At 43.5% G+C, this 21,038-nt stretch overlaps 2 protein-coding genes across 2 annotated transcripts in view; one reads left to right on the forward strand and one right to left on the reverse strand.

Annotated features, from left to right (window-relative positions):
* The window catches only part of si:dkey-91m11.5 (PH_BCR_vertebrate and RhoGAP_Bcr domain-containing protein), a 29,632-nt gene extending 24,482 nt beyond the window's left edge, over positions 1–5,150 (reverse strand). The window contains exon 1 of the mRNA XM_031848946.1: positions 2,898–5,150. Within this exon, the coding sequence (XP_031704806.1) occupies positions 2,898–4,239 (1,342 nt within the window). The 5' untranslated portion in view covers positions 4,240–5,150. The remainder of the gene's footprint in view (positions 1–2,897) is intronic.
* A 646-nt stretch (positions 5,151–5,796) lies between these two features.
* Positions 5,797–19,249, forward strand: ift81 (intraflagellar transport 81 homolog). Its single transcript, XM_031849632.1, has 18 exons — positions 5,797–6,233; positions 6,344–6,447; positions 6,533–6,713; positions 6,818–6,907; positions 7,087–7,152; positions 7,470–7,580; positions 8,162–8,246; positions 8,696–8,859; positions 8,942–9,037; positions 9,836–9,982; positions 12,907–13,056; positions 14,005–14,133; positions 15,233–15,322; positions 15,938–16,024; positions 16,171–16,242; positions 16,484–16,569; positions 16,821–16,866; positions 17,050–19,249. Exons 1-18 carry the CDS (start codon positions 6,090–6,092, stop codon positions 17,230–17,232), a joined length of 2,031 nt encoding a protein of 676 aa, XP_031705492.1. The 5' UTR covers positions 5,797–6,089; the 3' UTR covers positions 17,233–19,249.
* The last annotated feature ends 1,789 nt before the right edge of the window (positions 19,250–21,038 follow it).

The following is a 21,038-nucleotide window of genomic DNA, read 5'->3' on the forward strand; positions in this document are numbered from 1 at the left end:
ACTGAGATTAAGTTGGCTTTACTCGGCTCATTTAATAGATTTGAGTGAATGCCACAACGCTTTATGATAAATTAAAAAAAAAGAAAAAAAAAGAAATTCCAACTGCTCCCTGAAAGTCACTAACCACAACAAAGAGCAGTTTATTGCAAAAACTCGCCTCAAAGCGGCTCCCATGCCCGAGGCCTAATCCAGCAACGTGCACAGCAATGTTATTACAACATCAGAAAATAAATCCACACTTCTGGTAATCCACATGAGGCAGCTGTGTCGTTATATCGGCAACAAGTCTCCTCGGGACAATAGCTGGACCTCGGGCTCTGCAGGACGGTGCCTTTAAACAGAGGGAGTCAGATAGGACGGGGTGCAGAACGAGGGGAACTCCAACAGATCTTACACTTAACAGGTTTACTGGACGCACCACTGGGAAAACAGCTGTGTAACGAGCATGAAACTTTAATCTTCATCGTAGAATCAGTAGTAGGACTAAAAAATGCATTCATAACTCTTAAAAAGCTGCAATGTGTAACATGTAGACACGTACTGCAAACAAATAGGAGGATGCATTTCACCTCAACTACTGGGTACTACTGAGTTATAAAAAAAAAAAATCAACTACTGACTAACAGCAGGACAAGATTATGCAAAATGCAACCAAACTGCTGAAACTCTATAGCTGATTGGCCAATAATTTACGTTAGCCGTCTTTATGTTCACTGTGCCGCTAACCGTGGGGCTGTGCAGTGCGTGTACACTGCGATAGCTTGTTTGTTGGATTAAATCCAAAGTGCCAGAAACCAGAAAACAAGGTAAAAGTGGTGTTGCAAGACAGGACGGGTCGGGGCAAGCTGGTTAGCGTACTCATTTCAGTAGACTTCTCTGCAACACAACACAGAGATAGATAGCATTGACATAACGTCAACACTGTAACTCCTTCACATTCTGTTGATAATGTTAACTAATATTCTGGCCAGATCTTTACACACTGCACCCATAATCACATCTCACGGTCTTCACGGCAAAAGAGTTGAAAGCTTTGGTAAAAAGCTAGTAAGAGGACCTTGAGTTCGGACACTAGAGATTTATCAGAAAGCACTACAACCTGGGGACATAGAGCTAGTGGGCATTCACCAGACAGAGAGGGTGTCACAAAGATATGATATTGATTGCATTGTGCTTAATGTAGGATCCAGCGTTTTTGAACTAAAGTCAGACTATTTTTGCTAATTGCTATATCAATTTTAACATTTTATCCGTCTATCTCAAGTCCAACAACTTTATAAGAGAGCAGCACTGACTCATTGGAGTGCAGTTTTAATATCATGGAAGTGAAAACAGGTTTTCCTTCTCATAAATGTATTAATTCTTTGGAGGAATATAAACTTTCTGTGCGTCTGCTCTTAATTATGTTTCTGCAAATTAAATAAGAAAAAAACGGAGCTACGAGTGTGAAAACATCCTGACGGCGTGTCACCAGCACCAGCGCGACAAAAGGCCCAGAGGAATGGATTTGGACATTCCGGCCATCCCAGCGGCGCGCTAGCTTACACTTCATGCTGATTATATCACAACTATCTACTTGTTCGTCACATGCTTTGTGTCAAAGAGCTTTGGAGACTGGATCACCTTATATAACAACGCACTATTCTGCTCATCTGTTTAATCTGACCCATAGTGGATAACACTTTTTTTGGGGGGGGGGGGGGGTTGGAGTAGAGGCAAACAATTTTCCAGCTCCAATCCTAAAACGCTCTCTGCATCCCAATCCCTCTTTGGCCTCAACCAGCAACAATGTCCTCGTGTCCCCGTGTCGTTCACTTTGACAAACGTTCCTGCAGAGGAACACTACACCACCGCCTCTACTTCTGTCCTTGGCATTACCAAGTAGCCCAGACCCCTCTCCTTATCCCACTTAACATTGTTGTATTGTCAACATGTCAATACTCGTGCTCAATGAGTGATTCTCCTATTGTGTTCACACATAACAGCAGGAAACACTGATGGCAGGCGTTCTGATTGGAAGCCGCATGACACACTTTAAGCCCCTCGATCCTCTTCTTTTTTTTATTAAGTGAGTTGTCAGGGCTTGTTTTTTTTTTTCCTACCAGTCGCCTCCTGTAACAAAGAGCCTCCCCAAATCTATCACGCTAGACGAACCCCTTTAACTTAATTACTCGGCACCAAGGACAACAACACTGATGTGTGCTGACACAAAAACATTCAGGGAGGACGGGGCTGAGCGACCGGGAGGCCTGGGGGCAGCCAGAGCATCTCTTGTGAGAGTGCTGCAGCACTCAGCGGGCAAAGAGCAGAAGGGGGCAACACACACAAAAAGAGAGGACAGGCCTGCTTACAAAGGGTAATGAAAACACTGACAGAGCTGCAAAACCACTGGGTTGCTGTTGAGGATCAGTGTATGTGAAGTCCATTTTGTCAATCCCAACCCCTTCATGGCAGGTTGACTTGGATAATACAAAATACAATTCTCACTAACAGGACGAGAAGATGAATTTAGACACACAGGACCTCTATTTTTTTTGTAGGCCACTTCAATCATAATAGCTCAGTCCATTTCAAGTAAACCTGCTGATACCACAGAAAATGGCAAAAACACAACAAGAAAGAAGTTGTTTTTTTTAAATAAAGTGCATAATAATCCTGGCTGCACTAAACATTTTAGGATGGATTGAGTGTGTGAGGCTAAAATATTAGGTGCATTTTACACATCAGTGGCTTATTCTGGATCAACGCTAGTCTTTCAGACCGTGATTAGAGGGCCTTGAATGTGCTTTTTAGTACTTTATCATCTCTACCCATTAGAAGACTTTTATGGTTTTAATCCTGAAAAATGAAAGGCTTGAGGAATCATCTGTGTTGTGCAGTGTGTCTTGCAGACCTACCCAGATCTCCTTGAACACTGTTGTCGTGAGAGGTCCTGCTGGACGTGGTGGACTCCCCATCACTGGGCCAGACCTGGCCCGTTTTACGGACCCCTACGACGGAGGCCTCGGACACCGTCCCCTGCTGCTGCTTCAGGCGTTTCTGAGACAGGGGCGTGGGCGGGCTGCTGCTGTCAAAGGAGTGCTGGGAGGGCGAGCGGCTTTTCTCCCTGTACATCTGATAGGTGGTGGGGCTGGGAGACACGTGGCTGGACTGGCCCGAGGAGAAGTCCTCCTCGCTGGACGTTAGGTTCTCGTTGGAGCTGCAGTCCGGTGTGTAGCCTCCTCCTACGTCGTCAAAGCTGCCGGGAGAGTAGGAGCGCCTCGGCCAGGTGAGGTGCGCGTCCTCCTCGACGCTGTGGTCCCTAATGTGGATGACCCGGGTGTCCCCGTCGGCCATCATTCCCCCGACATACACGCTGGTGTAGGGCTGGCACTCTGCTGACTCAGACTTCCCCCCAGTGGAGGGGATCACACCGTCTTTCAGGAAATGAGGGCTGACCTCGGCGTCCTCATACGACCCGTTGTGGCTGCAGTTCCCCTCGGTGGACCTGCCTCTCTGAAGATCTTTGCCGATGTCCCCCGTGGCGGCCGACAGGTTCACCGGGACGGAGTGCATGGACCTCTTGCGCTCCATCTGCATGGCCTGACTGCCCAGGGTGCTGATCTTCTCCGAAACCTCCCTGTCGTTGACTTTCACCAGCCCTCGCTCTGTGTGGTACTCCATGTTCGCGTAGAAAGGTTTCTCCTGTCCGCCCACGACTGACAACCCTCGGCCGTCTCCAGCCGAGTGAGAGTTGGCCCTCCTGATGCGCTCAAAGTTGGACCTCAGGGCGGCCACAGAGCCCGTGCCCAGTGGGAAATCTGGGATCTCTGAGTCCTGGTGCACTCGTGACACCCCACCCTTCTGTTTGGCTGGGGACGCACCATCCATCTCTCCTTCTGGATGTGGTTTACACCTGGTTGTTTTGCCAGGCCCTCTCTGCTGCTGCTGCTGCTCCTCCACTGGTGCCTCTTCTGTGTGGGGCCTCTGGCTGTCTGGGTCTCCATCAATCATTTGGGGCGTGCTTTTAAACCCCCATCGCTGCCCGTCGTAAGACTTCCTCTCTTTTGCGAGCAGAGTCTGCAGGTAGATCATCCTAAAGCGCTCCTTGTTCACTTCCTTCTCCAAGTGCCGGATAGAAGTCTTGCATTTGTCGAGCTCCTGTTCAATGTTCCCCAGTGAGTTCAGCTCCATGCAAGGGGGGTCGGACTCGGGGAACTGGGCTCTCCATGCTGCTACAAACCCCACCGGTTCAACCATTGTTATGAACTCTTACATTAACTATTCAATCCACTAACAACACAATCACACACGTTCCTAAAGCCTGAACTGGACTGGACTGTTTACAACTCAAAGCTTCCATGGTGCTATAGTAGGTTACAGAAAGGGAAAGTGTTCTCCAGATGAAGGAAGGATCCACTTTACAGGGAAGAAAACCTGTTTAGTTTACAGTCTTTACTCACAAACACAAGGAGAAAACTCTTCAGAGGCGAGATCACCGGTCCAATCCCTTTACTCCGTTTGACTCAGTCCAAGAAAAGTGAGTTTATCCTTTTATTCTTGACTTGATCCCTTCTTGTGCTCGTCTATTCTCTGGAGATCCTCTGTCTTCCTCTGTGTTTGGTGTCAGACTGACTCGCAGCTCTCTGGTGTTGTCGCTCTTCTCAGCAGCAGAAAGAGGAGGGGCTACATGGATGAGATTTAGGCTTAGGCTACACTCCAAATACATAAAAAACAACAATGATTAGTCAAAATGCTGCTTCTGGTCAAAAAAAAAAACTGTGTTTCCAGGTAAAGCTGATTACGACAAGAGGAAATCCACCAGAACACATATGTGCACGAGGAAACGCGCAGTGACAGCTATACAACGTAAGGTCTAAAAAGAAAGGAGATTTATTTTAAAGACACTTTAAAGGAAGAAAACGTCCCACGGCGTGATGCACATGAGGGTTTAGTGCAGGACGTCGTTGTCTTCAGGTTGTTACAGTTCAGGTGGATGAAGAAAAAAAGAGGTCACGACTGTCCAAACTCTCCGTTGTAACGTCAGCTCAAATGCAGGCTTGAATTTGTTTTACCCACAATACGAACACAGCTTAATGGTGTCCAACCTGAGCTTTAGCCGTCTCTCTCCGACACAGCGCACTTGTCGTTAAGCTCTGAAAACTCTGATTGATCCAACCAAAGTTCATTGTGTGGCCACATGAAGTCGTGCCTTGTGGAAATGTCGCCACCTGACGGTTTAAAAGTTCATATGAATACGACGTGATGCTTATCCTCAATAACTTATGAAGTGGTTACTAACTGTAACATTTCACGGTTCTTTTGTGCGCAGTTAAATGCAACATTTTGAGATTTACTATATAGACTTGTTAATGTTGCGGTTTATATGGTATTATGCTGTTTGTATCCTACCATTGTTGTTGTTAAATTGCTTCAAAGGTGAAAAGAAGATCGCCACATCGAATTCAAGACATTTTCTGCGTTTAGCCCTCATCAAACAAGCTGCAGGTACATTTTAATGTATTTCATTTTAGCCGGAAAGTTTATTGAAATGTTCAGTTCAAGGAAAACAACCTTTACAATTTAATACTTTATCAGATTAAATATCAAGATGTCCGAATGCTATCTGACTGTTTAATAATAATATATATTAAAAAAATTCCCGCCATGCGTCAAAATTTTTCATCAACTTTTGTATTCTTCTCTCAGCGAAAAGCCATTTGCGCACATGTAGCGCAACAGTGACTCTCTTCATCACTCTGGCAAAGCTACTTCGTGTTACCAACCAATCCGCTACGCCTTCTTGGTTTCCATGGGGCTGGTGACAACAACCGCTGCCTCTCTGTCCGCTAAACTAGCAAACTGACGAATTAAAAAGTCGAACTAACATATCTATCGTAAACTTGACTTTTATAATTTGTAATTAGTTGTGTGCCATTGTCACCAGCAGGTCGGGTGGATGTATTTGTAACGGTTTCTTTGCAGGTTGGATAGCTTGTTAGTCGACGCCTGAGAGCTAACTGCTAAGCTAGTTAGCTAAACGTTAGCTTCGGCTAAACCAGAAAAATAAGCGTTAATTCGTTCATTTGCTGCGTTTCGTATCGTTCAATATGAGTGAACAGCTGAAATTCATCGTTGAACAGCTTAACAAGGATCCGTTCAAGAAGAGCTTTAACCTCATCACGTTTGACTCCCTCGAACCGATGCAGCTGCTGCAAATATTAAATGATGTTCTGGCTGAAATAGACCCAAAGGTGGGACACTGACGTTTGTGTCAGTGCAAACAGTGCACACATGTTGTTTGATAATGAGCCTACATTAATCTGACCTCGGTAATGCTATTTGCCCCTACTCTTGTCTTTAGCAAGCTCTGGATATCCGTGAAGAAATGCCTGAACAAACCATAAAAAGAATGTCTGCTCTGCTGGGGATGCTGAAATACAAACCTCCTGGTAACCTCTCTGATGTGTAAGTAATAACATCCAATGAGACTATAAATAGCCACATTTTATTTCTAGTCCTACCAATATTTTCATCATATTCTCTCATGCAGGAGCATCTTCAGACAAGGCTTGGTGGCTGGCAGAAAGCCCGTGGTCCACCCCATCCTCCACTGGCTGCTACAGAGGCTCCCCGAACTGAAGAAGAGGGCCTACTTGGCTCGCTTTCTAGTCAAATTGGAGGTGCCCCCAGACTTTCTGCAGGACGATGTCATCAACGACACCTCTCACCAGGTTGACACTTCATTACCCACGCACGTGTTGTTTCCTAGTTTTTGGAAATCACTAATAACCTAAAATGCAAAAGAGGCTATGCGTTAATTGTTGTGTGTTCACAGTATGAAGAGCTGGTGGAAGGTTTTAAGACGTATCACAAGGAGTGTGAGCTGCTGAGGACTTCTGGCTTCTCCACAGCAGAAATCAGAAGGGTGAAAAACAATCAATGACTCTTTACAAGCACTGTTTGTCAAAATGTATAATAACACATGTTGAAACTAATTAGTTTTTCAGTTTTAACTTTGTGAATGATATAATAATGCAGTTTCTGAAGCTTAGTTGATATAATGCACTTAATCAAAGGATCCCTTTTTTCTCTCTCCAATAACAGGACATTAGTGCGATGGAGGATGAGAAAGACCAGCTCATCAAACGTGTGGAGAGGCTGAAGAAGAGGGTAAGGCAGTCTGTTCAGAGGGGCCCCTTCGCTCCTCGAATGCTTGGAGGGCTTTAGGATTCGTTGTGGAATGAAAACATGACCCCGGTCATATATTATCAGCTTCTCTAATAGACCTGACAGGTCTCTGACAGGCTGCAAGGCTGTCTTAACAAGGCTGTGAAGTAACGAGGTGTTGATTTAACCGATCTTACTTGTCGACCTTTGCCAAAAAGGTGAAACGTGACTCCGTTAGACGTGCTTGGATTTTTCTGCAGACCATGTGACACAGCCTGTGATCGCAGAGCATCATGCTAACTAACTTGTGGATCCACTAGGTGGAGTCGGTGTCCAACCATCAACGGATGCTGGAGCAGGCCAGACAGCTGCGAGTGGAGAACGAGAGAGAGGAGTCATTGACTCACCAGAAGCAGGAACAGAAGAACCAAGTAAATGCTTGTGACGTTGATTTTATCATTACATTTGCTCACCGTGGAATAATATACTGAGACATTGTAGACCAGTTATATGCTGTCTGCTTTGCTTTGGAAGACGGAAAAGAAAGATATTAGGGCTATGTAAGGGCTCGGTATTAGAAATAATCTGTTGCAAAGTCGCAGCCCTATTTGATCAACGACAAAGAATCTTCAAATGACAATATAAAGTTGCTTTCAAATACTTTTGCTGAGTCTATTAATCCATTAGTCAACTTGAGAATCACCGAAGTCATTTTATAAGCCAAATTTCAAAAATGTTCTTAGTCTTTTATGATTGTAAATTGCATAATTTTGGGTCAAAACAAGTAATTTGAAAATGTAACCTGGGACTCTGGGGACAATTGCTGTGCATTTTTCACTATTATCTGACATTTTGAAGACAAAACAACTCGCATATTCATCAAGAAAATCATCATCACGAATGAAAGTAGTAGTCAGTTGCGGCCCTTATGTTAAACAAGCTAATTATCAATGCTTACTGAATGTTAAGGCTCCCACATCACCTGTATTAGTAATCGTTTTGGTGTGTTCAGCTGTTCCAGGCAGAGCAGAGACTGCAGAGGTCGCATCAGCAGTTGAAGGATTTGCGACAGGCAGCAGCAGATGCCAATCCAGAAAGTGAGTACCCATGTCCTGCTGTTGCCTCTGCAGGACACAGCTGGAGGGGCAGTCACCGCAGAGCATTTAGGAGGTCTCTCAGCTAATAGGTTCTCATCTATTGAGACCCTCTAATTATGCTGATCTTTGAAGCGCTATCACGGAGCTTATCTAATACTGAAATTGTCTCCTTTTGTTCTCCTCCGCTATTGGGCCCTTCAGCCAGGGGAGAGATTTACACATTTACAGTTTCTAAAATGACATGTCGTTTAACTATTAAATTCTGAAAGTCAGTTTCAATGTCGGTACATTTTACATATTAGTGGTGTGTGTTCCATATGCTTAGATGGTTTGCGTGTGTCAAAGATATTCAGCTTTTCTTACTGAGTAATTAGAGCTGCACAAAGCCTGACAGGATTACAAAGACATTGAGCTCAAAGTGCGTAATTAAAACGCTCCGTCTCTTTCAGGCTTAATGAAGAGGCTTGAAGAGGAGATCAAGATCAACTCCTACATGGTCTCTGAGAAACTCCCCAAAGAGCTGGAGGGCACGAGGCGTACGGTGCAGTACCTGCAGAAAATAGCGTCGGAGCCCGCCATGGGCCAGGCCGATCTCCAGGAGCTGGAGGACAAGGTCGGGACCAGGATGTGGTGTTAAGTCTCTGTACTTCCATACACTGCAACATATAATCTATCTGCAACTGTCACGTTCACAGATTAAAGAAGTCGATTCTCAGATAAACCAGCTGATTGAGAAGAGGATGATGAGAAGTAACCCCATGGATGACAAACTGACCCTTTACAGACAACAGGTGTTGGATTTCTTTTGTCTTTCATCTCATGCTCACACGTGCACAAAATAAACAAAACGGGGACCCTCTTGTACAAGAACAGCTCCATAGCGCAGCTAGAGGTCAACAAATCCAAAGGGACACTTTAAGGATGAGGTGCCTTTCAAAGGTTAACCTTCGAGAAAATCAGTGCATTGGTGTATTGGATTGTTTATTTATTTGCGAACAAGGCAGGGACAGCAGTGCTCGTGTTTTGTAGAGAGCCTAGATAACAGCTTCAGTTCCCTGTTGAAAAGGGCTGTCTGACGACACGGTGAAGTGGTTAAAATATTCCAAACATAGCATCCACTTAAACTGATATGGATTTCTTTTAGGCGGCTAGAATACGTTTTGCTGCCCGTACTCCTGCATGTCTCTCCAAACCGGTAGTGCGCCGATACGTCATCTACTGTAGTAATACACTGACTGTGGATAAGTACTTCATACAACCCCACTTTAAAAATAAATCTGAATTGTCCCTTTTAATATGAGCACAGAGAAACTTTCCTCATTCAACAGATGAATGTGAAAATACCCTCCTAGTGTCAAACGCTGCACAGAAACGCTCACACATGCAAGCGATGTGACAATTGGCAAAACACATTTTTAAGGGGCCGTTAAGATTTAGTTTTTTTTTTTCTTGCTGGTTCATATTTCTTGCCCATGTCTTGCCCTGATAATTTCCCCCATTGCTCAGTTGCATTCACTCCCCAACAGGTTCACCGTCAGCCACTCTTTGGTAGTCATCTTTGTATATCTAATAAATGGTGACTCTTGCAGGTCTCTATCATCATTCGAAGGAAGGAATCAAAGGCGGAGGAGCTTCAGGAGGCGAGGGAGGAGCTGGCCGTGGCAGAAAGGGAGCTGAAGCAGAGGAGCAGCCAGGCACAAGCCTCAGAAGGTGGAGAGGTCATCCGGGGTGACGAGGTACAGCAGTCACTAAATATCTTCTACCACCTCCCAATGTCTCCAAAGCTATGTTGATCTTATTAAGCTGGATGGACAACAGCCAAGAAAGGAGACATTTTTCTGCACGATTCTCTTCTTTTTGTTCGCGGTAACATTGCCTAGAAACTCACAGCTTTATCTAAGTGAGCACTAGTAGATTTGCAAACCGCAGAAAACACAAGAGGCTATTTCTGTTCTTATCTAAACACAGAGGAGCTCACTGTCTAATGTTACTTATCCCTTTTCCTTACTCTCCCCCACATTCCTATACAGAGCCATGAATAGAGCACAACAGAGAATATCCAGAACAAGGAACTGTACTGTACAAACTGCCTGAAAGATGGCCTTTTCCCCCAATCTCGAGTGTCATCAGTCTCCTAATTTAGGTCAGCTGGACACACTAAGCAGACTTTGGGGAATAAAAACTTTTGTCTTTATTTATATAGCATGACGAGGAGGAAGTACTCTTCCTACTTTCAGAGACACGGCACGGCTGTCATGTTGATGAATAGAACTTAACTATTGACAGGGAGAAAGAAAAAACGTAATAATGTCGCACTTAAGTGAGAAAATCCTCGAGCAGTCCCTTCTTCTTTGGCCCATGCGTACACTGAGCTTATAGGTAGGGTCCATTACAAACAGTTCTGTAGTAGCAGAGGGACGCTGATAGACGGGGCTTGTGCTGTGACCCCATGCACCGTGTGAATGAGTGTTTATAGCCCGATGTTTGACGCACATCGATGCCCATGAGTTGAGAGCTGGGATCTTTGCCGAGGCAAAGAAAGTGGAAATTGTAAACAATTACAATGCTAAATGTAGCATTTTAGCATCAGTGCGTCATTAACAAAATACTTGTAAGATTTACATTAGATACACACATGAAAGTTGACCTCTGCATTTAACCCATCCTACGCGTTTTGACGAGCAGTGGGCTGCCGTAAAGCGCCCGGGGAGGCTTGAAGTTCTGTGTCTCGCTTAAGAACACTTCGACATGCAGAGAGGAGGAGCCGGGGAATCGAACCGGCAACCCTGTGGACAACCCTTCTAAAAACTGAGTTACAGCCGCCCCACTTAGATAACTACTTAAGTAAACACACATAAGGTGGACAACCTTTCAGGCCTCCATACCGCTGGTATAAGACAGAAGCTCACATGTGTTTCAGCCACTGTCGATGCTCTGAATAAATTATGACAATATATTACAATTAATGGGAGACTGACATACCTTTTAAGTCTGACTGAAATGATGAGAGGGAGCTGCTTGCAGAGACAAAGAGGGCCCTTGAGACGATACATGAAGGAAGTTAATGGAAGATAATTTGCCAAACACAGCTTATCAGACTCCTCGGTAGTTTCATCAGCCACAGTGGAGATGATCACGTTATCGGAGGTATTTTCCATTCTGCTGGTTATGTGTCATCACATGCCGCCCACCAACTGCACGGTCTCTCTGAGAGGGATGACTACATCTGCTTGTCATTGGTTGGCCGGTAACATGAAACCACTTTATTAGCCAGCCTCATCGCGCTGGTTAAATTTAGCCTTACTGCAGGCAAGAAACCTCCATGCTTGCTTTTTTCTCGAAGTACTGTTGTGATGTGGCTTACATTTTTATCTTTTGAAAGGATGCTCTGCTACTGTACAGCACACGTAGTTATTTGGAGTATCTGCTGCAACGTTCGGGTTCCTGTTGACTTGTCTGCAGCTGTGTGTGTTGGTGTGAGTGTGCTGTACGTCTGCAGTAAGTGGTGGTGTTATGACTGCGCTGTCGGCCAGTTTACCAGCAGTTGTGTTTTGGGGACACACTGTCGGGACCGCTATGCAGTATTATTCTGCTGTGCTAATTCCTCTCTCAGCCATGTCTGCCCTTGATGTCCCGAAATACACAAAGAATAAATGTACACACACACACACACGCACGCACAGATACATGGATCCCCAAAGGACATAAAGCACATTCTGTGATTTCTGGGGCTGTTCTCCCGTGTCCATGTTCATTTATAGCTGCTCTTCATTGTGGAGGCGTTTGATTGTCTCCTGACAGACATTCAGGGTGACTGAACATCCACTAAAAGCAGCCATTCTGCCAGATGAAGCTGTTTGCTGTACATAGCTGGCTGTGAATCTGAAAGGATCGAGTGACTGTTTCAGGTCATGGCATGGCCCCCGGTCACTGCTGTTCTCTAATCCCTTCCCTCCCCTGGCTCAACCCTTTGTCTTCTCCGGTGGCCATTCATAGCATCTCAGCTGTGCCGGACACCATGTCGTCAAATATAAACTGTGTTTATGCCTCTTTCTTTGCATTTCACAACGAAAAAATTAACAATATCTTGCTGTTAGCAGGCACAGGGACATTGGTTTTACTAAAATCAGCATTAACCATTCAAATACATGCCTATTTATATATTAAAGCCGCTATAATCTATATTTTATAATAACAACTAATCAAATGACTAAATGTTTGGGAAAGGGGTCACTGGTACTGACAAACCCACAGACACACACTTCAGTTTCCCCTCAACTCACAGTTTAACGTCTTTCAGCCTGTTTTGATTTTGAGCCTGCAAATGCTCTGTTATGTTTCAGAGTGACTGCTCGTAGTTTACAGATGCTGCAGGCAGCTGTAGACACACAAAAAAGCCCTAAAAACTCACTACCTGCCCAGCATCAAATGTCAGGAGGGCAACGTTAGTGGCTAGCTGGTGAACCGAGCGGAGTAGTTAGTTTTGCTCTGAGAAAATACAGCCCATATATTCAGTTAATGCCGGTTTAAAGACATAAATATCAGTGTTGCAAACACACCAGACAATTTCATTTGAAAGCAGTTAGTGGTTTAGTATTCACTTTCCTAAATCTAACATCTAGTGATTTGATGTTGAATTCTGTTTCTTTGTCCTTCAAAGATGAAACGTTTGGTGGTGAAATTGCGCAGCAAGGGAACAGTGTACAAGAAGCAACGTCAGGAAATTGCTGAGCTGAAAGCTGAATATGGAGTCCTGCAACGGACGGAGGAGATTCTCAAGCAGAGACACGAGACCGTCCAACAGAAACTGGTAACTCTTAAGCTAACTCCTATGTTTAACTTTCATGTTAGCGTAACGTAAAGGAAGGAACGGATCCACTTGTCTCCTTTTTATATTAAGTCTTGTACAAGCTGTAAGCAAAAATCCATTAAATTCACATATAACCATTGATGAATAGGAAGGTAGATGAATAGGTATTTTTTTTCTTTTATGAAATCATTGGCAGTTGACATTCGAATGCCACATTGACCTACCATCATTTCTTATCCAATGAGCAGCTTCAGTCAAATTCAATTAGTTGCCCCAGAGCACTTGGGTAGTGGTCATAAAAGGTAGCGCGAGTAATCGTCGCCCTGCACTCGTGCTGCCATATTCCAAATGTGTCGCTTTCACTTGATCACCTCATTCACGCAGTTTGCTCCACCAGAGGAGATGTTCCTGGAAAAGGCTTCACGCCTCCCCTCACGTCCCAGCACCTGACTCGTTGACAGACGGTCTGACGCAGGCTGAGCTGCTATTTCTGATGGCTGCATCTGCTGCTCCTCCTTTTGTCTGCACCCCCACACACAGGATTTGTTAAAGCAATTAAAGTTTTCCTTCTGATCGCGTGTCTAGCTGCTGGTGTGTCTGCCCCTCTCTCTTTGTGTGGGATTTTACAGCTCTAGTTCTTCATGCATTTAATGCCAAAGAGGGAGTCAAATGATGGATGTGATGAGTGGGTTGCTCTGTTACTGCAACTGAGATATGCTGTCACAAAAATCTTTTTCCATTTTCAAAGAGTTTCCAACAAAGTTGTATCTTGTTGTGCACTCAAATTGTAGAGTCGTGGGTGGCACACTTACTGATGGTTCATGTTGCTGGAGACATTTGACGTGACTCATGATGGATTCACGATGAGTCCATGTAACCGTTTGATTTCACTGCTGAGTTTGTTCGTACACTTGAGTTGTCTCGTGTGTCTCTGTTGTGTTTTTCAAGCAAACTGTGGAAGCTGAGAAGGGCATCTCTGGCTACAGTACCACTCAGGAGGAACTGGAGAGGGTGTCGGCCATCAAGAGCGAGCTGGACGAGAAGAAGGGCCGCACCCTGGACGACATGTCTGAAATGGTAACTATACCAGGAAGCAATCCATCCTGAGTATGTTGGGAAATGTTTTTCCTAAAAGCCTCTAGTTGCGACATCCCCTCTTGCGGACAAATCATGTTTGTCATTCCTAGAACTCTGTGAAAATGCTTTTTAAGTATTTGGAGCCTCATCTTGGTGTGAGATACAGAGACAATGTAAACTAGGTTATTACTGAACATGCATGATTGTAACAACAGGATCAAGGATCATTTCACAAGAGTGAATGACATTTTTTTAATTGATACAATCTGTCTGTTTTCTCCCACTTTAACGGGGTTTTTAATGTGCGCTGCCATCTTGACCAGGACCCCCTCGTAACAGAGATGTAAAATCTCAATAGGATTATCCTGGATAAATATAGGTTGAATAAAAATAAAACAACATATTTTAATAGTGCTGCCCTTCTGACAAAATAAAGACCGTTAGTTATATAATGTGTGTATATTCACATTTTTATGGTCGATAAGCACAAATATTGTGCAGTTCCATTCATAAAGGCTATAGACAAACACAATACAGGGTAAATACATTATCCCAGCATGGCTCACAGCTTCTACATTATTTATTATGCCGTCATTCTTATGTGTCAAGGCCCAGAGGGAAGCAGTTGTAACTGATTAGGCCAAGCTCCAAGCTGTAGTGAATTTGTTGAGCCGCTTGGCAGCTTGTACATTTGCACACATTCATAATGATGGAGTCAAACATCCCGGGCTCCAACCTGAAAGTAGTCCTTTTGCGATGGCGCTGCCGCAAAGCTGAAACCTATAATGTTTTAATGACTGCTACTGAATATTGTCATATAACCTTTATTGTGGCTCTAAATGCTCTTTTTTGTTTTTACAATCAGTGTTGATGAGATTTGTCAGGTTGCACCTGTCTGGTGATAATGCTGCGTAACTTAATCACCTCAGCCACTCATTAGTCACATTACCTGCTGTTTTCTCTGCAGACTATAAATGTATTAAAAAGGTAACACATTTCAGCATTAAATACCTCTTAATCTGCTTAGTTTTTATTGTAATACTTATCTTGTTGTGTTCATTGTTTTAATGCGGTGTGTGCTATTGTCTTGCTTTCACAGGTGAAGCAATTAAACTCTATGATAGTGGAGAAGAAGTCGGCTCTAGCACCCATTATAACAGAACTGAGGTCACTGAGGCAGCGGTGTCAGGTGAGCATCGCTCGCATCACAACACCTCTACTTCAAAGAATCCTCACAACCTATCAATTAGTCAACAGAGCCTGTGAGTCAGTATTCTGAAAAAAACGAGATGCAATAAAACATACAGTGAAAAATACATCTCACAAACGCATAACAAAGCAAAACCTGTGAAAATAATCTGTTTGTATTCAAAAGCAAACGGTGGGATCTTTACTGTGATTTAACTGTGTCTGTGCTATCGTGGACAGGGTCCATTAAGAATAATTTACATAGTCCATAAATAAATTGCACAATGGGAAAGCCCCCCCACATCGCTGAGCTAAATCGGAGGATTACATTTTCCTACACGTGTTCCCAGAATCCCTCTTCCATCTCACTGGATGAATGTCCGCGAATGAAGAGCTGCAACAGGAAAACATAAATAGACTTTTGTAAGAGCCTGCTGTAAGTTAAACTGCTCAAATGCCAGCTGTGATGTTTTGTTCATGTGAAACAGTGCCGAGAGTGTGACAAGAGGGCTGACAATTGTGCATTCTATGCATTTGTCTCACTTCTTTAAACTGTATGCAAAACCTTTTGTCTCTCACGTTCTGTGTATGAGCGTTTGGATTCCTATCTTAACAGGAACTAAGCCAGGAATATGAGGACAAGAAGGCGCAGTATGAAAGTTGCACTGCTGGTTTGGAGAGCAACAGGTCTAAATTGGAGCAGGTATGGTTATTATCCCACACTAGATAGAGTATAGCTAACAATTTGAATATATGAATACATGTTTATCCAGTGAGTTCTTTTGCGATATGTTATATCTTTGACAGAGCAACATAGAGTATGCCTTTTGTTCTTGTTTTAATTCACAGGAGGTGAAAGCATTGATGGGGGAGACGGCACAGGAGGAAAACCGATATCATTATATCAACTCCATGTCTGAGGCGAGTATTTCTAAAAAGATTGTTGCCTAAAGCCACATGGCTGGGTGTCTAACACGTCATTATCAATGTTTCACAAGCCGACCATGGTAAAAGTAGAACTGATACTCAAAACTCTGAGCAGTGACTTGCTTACCCACATGGGTGCTGCTGCACGAGCGGATAAAATGTCTCCGCATTTTGAAAGTGACCTGCCTCCAAACACAGACTGTGGTTAAAAACTTTCCATCTCGGCCCTCCACAGATCACTGAGATGCAAATACAGCGGGCGGCTGAAGAGATGAAGGCCTACGTGTCCTCTGATCCACAAGAGAGGAAGAAGGCCATCAGGTGAACATGCAGAGCCAGGCCAGCCAGCTGCTCGCTGGATGAAATACACTCTTTACCTCCGACAGCTCTTATTACAACATAGACGGTTTGGCTGCTGTCACTTTATTCTCTCACACAGCACAGAGAGTTACCACACTCCTTACCACACCCTGTGATATCAAGATGAGCTGATACACCGCACCTTTTTTTTATAACGATGGGTGGCAGCTACGTGCTCGCATGTGAATGACGTCCTTCTGCTTGTTTTGCAGGGAAGTGTACATAAAGAACATTTCAGAGCAGGAGTTACTTGGCAAGGTGAGAAAAGAACTGACATCGGCATGGTAGGTGCTATTGTGTGTGTGTGTGTGTGTGTGTGTGTGTGTGTGTGTGTGTGTGTGTGTGTGTGTGTGTGTGTGTGTGTATAAACAGTGACCAGGCTGACATTGTACAGAAAAGTTTATTTTTACCAATCAGTATTTTTTTCTCTGTGGATTCCAGAAGCTACGTGAGAAGCAGAAGATGGTGAGGGAGAGCCACAGCGATAACATGGAGCAGATGAAGATGTGGCGTGACCTGGAGCAGCTGATGGAGTGCAAGAGGCAGTGCTTCATACGAGCTCAGAGCCAGGCATCTATTGGTCAGGTGATCCAGGAGGGAGGAGAGGATAGGCTGGTGCTGTGAGGACCCGTCCAGGCGGGAGTCAACTGCAGGTCACCTACAGTACATCGACTACACGGTTCAACTTCATATCCTATTGGACACGATAGCACAAGGTCTGTTTCATTCTTCACGCGGTTCATCTTTCCCTACATCAGTCCGTTACACTCGGCCAGTCGAGTGTCCCGTTATCTTGTGTAAGCACCACGCCGCTCATTTGAGAGTCGACAGCTTAAGAACACGTGTATCGGGAGGTGTCGCACGACTCACGTTTTCACCTTCTTTGGCCCCTGAAGACTCCATTTTGCCATATCTTTTGAGAATACCCTTTCAATCAACGTGTCCGAAGATAACAGCGTACAAAGTGGTGCACTCGGGATGTGTCCGCGGTCAACTATATTTGGCATCGACCACCATCACCTTGGACATGGTGTCTTGACAATTTTTGAATTCACGGGGGACCACCGTTACTTTAAACTGTGCTGATGAAATAATCCTATTATTCTGCTTTTTACATCATAACATACACCGTTGTTCTATAATAGATTTTTATTTCAAGATAACTTTCTATATTTAAGACATATTAGTTTGGTTGTCTCTGTATTTCTATTAAATGTATATTTATATCACTTTTGACTCATTCATTATAATAAAACATGCAACATTCCTGATTATGATAAAGACATATTCACATAGTTCAGTTTAAACAGAATGAGTAATACAGTGAATACCTAATACTAATACTAATAGATCATTTATTTATAGAAATCAAGTGATTTGATGATGATTAAGAGCATTATGTTGCTAAGTTATGTTATGTTGCCTTTATATCAGGTTTATAACAAACCAGATGGAGTCTACAAGAAGGAAGCCATTAAATTGTCAAAACGATAAGCTTTAACAATGATTACCTCATAAATCAAGTTTAACTACATGTGGGACAGGAGGAATTTGAGTTCCTGTACAGAAGTTTGATTACTTTTTAAATAAAGAATACGGCACAAACTTCAAAGTCCATACAGACTACGGTTCAAGGGCCTCGTATTGTTCCCGACAAATATCTACATGGATGTTTCAGCCCCCCACCCCACACACACACACACACCCACAGAAACTTCATCTGCTGTTGACAGCCTGTGTCAGGGGCTCTTGTGCCAAGCGGATCAAGTGTGCATTGTCAAAGGCAGCTTGATGTCCAACTGGGCAGTGCCATGTTATTATTTTTACAGCACCTTGTGCTTCTTGGAGCCCTATTAAGACGTGTTAACAGACGATTCACGCCAGTAAAGCATCTGACAACTATACGCCCTACAGAACAATGGGGGGTCCAAAGTTGACCGAGTGCCCTCTCTCCTATTAGGCAAACTAGCTCTTCCTTTTTTTAACCGTTGGTATGCTGATGTGGTCGACATGTCCGGCTGGCTTTATTGATTGTTCCTGGTAAAGAAGACTTCCTTGAGTTATGCACTGGTTTGTTTCAAAATGTCCCACAGTTTTTGTCCTCAACTACTGTAAATCCTTTGACTGCGACAGGCCTGAGACATTGATCTGTCGCCAATTTTTCTGTTCTCTATTCTGAGCATGAACTCATTCCTGCTAAAGGCAAACACGGGCCCCTAGTCAAGTGTAAATGAGTTCGTAATACAATAAGACATGGGGCCTCTGTAATGGGATGCCTGTAGTCTGGGAGAATTTGTAACGTAGTCTGTGAATCTAACAGGTTACACTTAACTGTGTGTGTGCAGTACTATTAGCTACGATATTGAGAAAAGAAAATGACATAAGTGAGTGTGTGTGTGAGTTAAAGGTACAAACAGGAGCAGCCTGGCACACCTAAGTACATGAACATAGCACATTATTTCAAAAGCCCACAGCTGATGGTGTTTTTCATTTAGTAGTTAATTTAACATGCTATAGTGCAGCTAATTATAACTAACATGCATATAACACATTATAGTTACATTCTATTTTTTTGTTTGTTTTTGTTTTGTTTTTATGTTTATAATTCTGTTCTCGCTCCTTTTACGGCAATTGTGACAGACTATAATTCTAATAATAATAATGTGAAACCGTGATATATTCAGAGATAATCATACCTTGAAAATCTCATACCATTACAACTCCGTAAGTAAGTGTTGTGGAATGTGGAATTAATAACATGTGTTGCTCCTCGTGCAACTTGAAAGCTGCCCTACATGGCACATTAAAATGATTTATTATTAACTAAAAGTAAGTAGCAATTATGTAATAATAATGTGTGTCTTTAAATTAAATACAATATTATACATTACATCAATAACATCACTTAAAGTCACAACACTAACTCTTATGCAAATGAACCCTATCGCTTCCTGGTTTATAACAAGGGAGACCGCAGGGTTTGAATGGGACACCATGTGGGACACACACGGATATACAGGTGCTGGTCATATAATTAGAATATCATCAAAAAGTTGATTTATTTCACCAATTCCATTCAAAAAGTCTATTGTCTTGTCTATTATATTCATTCATTACACACAGACTGATATATTTCAAATGTTAATTTCTTTTAATTTTGATGATTATAACTGACAACTAAGGAAAATCCCAAATTCAGTATCTCAGAAAATTAGAATATTGTGAAAAGGTTCAATATTGAAGACACCGGGTGCCACACTCTAATCAGCTAATTAACTCTAAACACCTGCAAAGGCCTTTAAATGGTCTCAGTCTAGTTCTGTAGGCTACACAATCATGGGGAAGACTGCTGACTTGACAGTTGTCCAAAAGATGACCATTGACACCTTGCACAAGGAGGGCAACACACAAAAGGTCATTGCAAAAGAGGCTGGCTGTTCACAGAGCTCTGTGTCCAAGCACATTAATAGAGAGGTGAAGGGAAGGAAAAGATGTGGTAGAAAAAAGTGTACAAGCAATAGGGATAACCGCACCCTGGAGAGGATTGTGAAACAAAACCCATTCAAAAATGTGCGGGAGATTCAGAAAGAGTGGACTGCAGCTGGAGTCAGTGCTTCAAGAACCACTACGCACAGACGTATGCAAGACATGGGTTTCAGCTGTCTCATTCCTTGTGTCAAGCCACTCTTGAACAACAGACAGCGTCAGAAGCGTCTCGCCTGGGCTAAAGACAAAAAGGACTGGACTGCTGCGGAGTGGTCCAAAGTTATGTTCTCTGATGAAAGTAAATTTTGCATTTCCTTTGGAAATCAGGGTCCCAGAGTCTGGAGGAAGAGAGGAGAGACACACAATCCATGTTGCTTGAGGTCCAGTGTAAAGTTTCCACAGTCAGTGATCGTTTAGGGTGCCATGTCATCTGCTGGTGTTGGTCCACTGTGTTTTCTGAGCTCCAAGGTCAACGCAGCCGTATACCAGGAAGTTTTAGAGCACTTCATGCTTCCTGCTGCTGACCAACTTTATGGAGATGCAGATTTCATTTTCCAACAGGACTTGGCACCTGCACACAGTGCCAAAGCAACCAGTACCTGGTTTAAGGACCATGGTATCCCTGTTCTTAACTGGCCAGCAAACTCGCCTGACCTTAACCCCACAGAAAATCTATGGGGTATTGTGAAGAGGATGATGCGAAATGCGAGACCCAACAATGCAGAAGAGCTGAAGGCCACTATCAGAGCAACCTGGGCTCTCATAACACCTGAGCAGTGCCACAGACTGATCGACTCCATGCCACGCCGCATTGCTGCAGTAATTCAGGCAAAAGGAGCCCCAACTAAGTATTGAGTGCTGTACATGCTCATACTTTTCATGTTCATACTTTTCAGTTGGCCAAGATTTCTAAAAATCCTCTCTTTGTATTGGTCTTAAGTAAT

The sequence above is a fragment of the Anarrhichthys ocellatus genome, unplaced genomic scaffold (assembly GCF_004355925.1).
Source record: "Anarrhichthys ocellatus isolate YVR2014 unplaced genomic scaffold, GSC_Weel_1.0 scaffold9, whole genome shotgun sequence".
In the NCBI taxonomy this organism is placed as follows: domain Eukaryota; kingdom Metazoa; phylum Chordata; class Actinopteri; order Perciformes; family Anarhichadidae; genus Anarrhichthys; species Anarrhichthys ocellatus.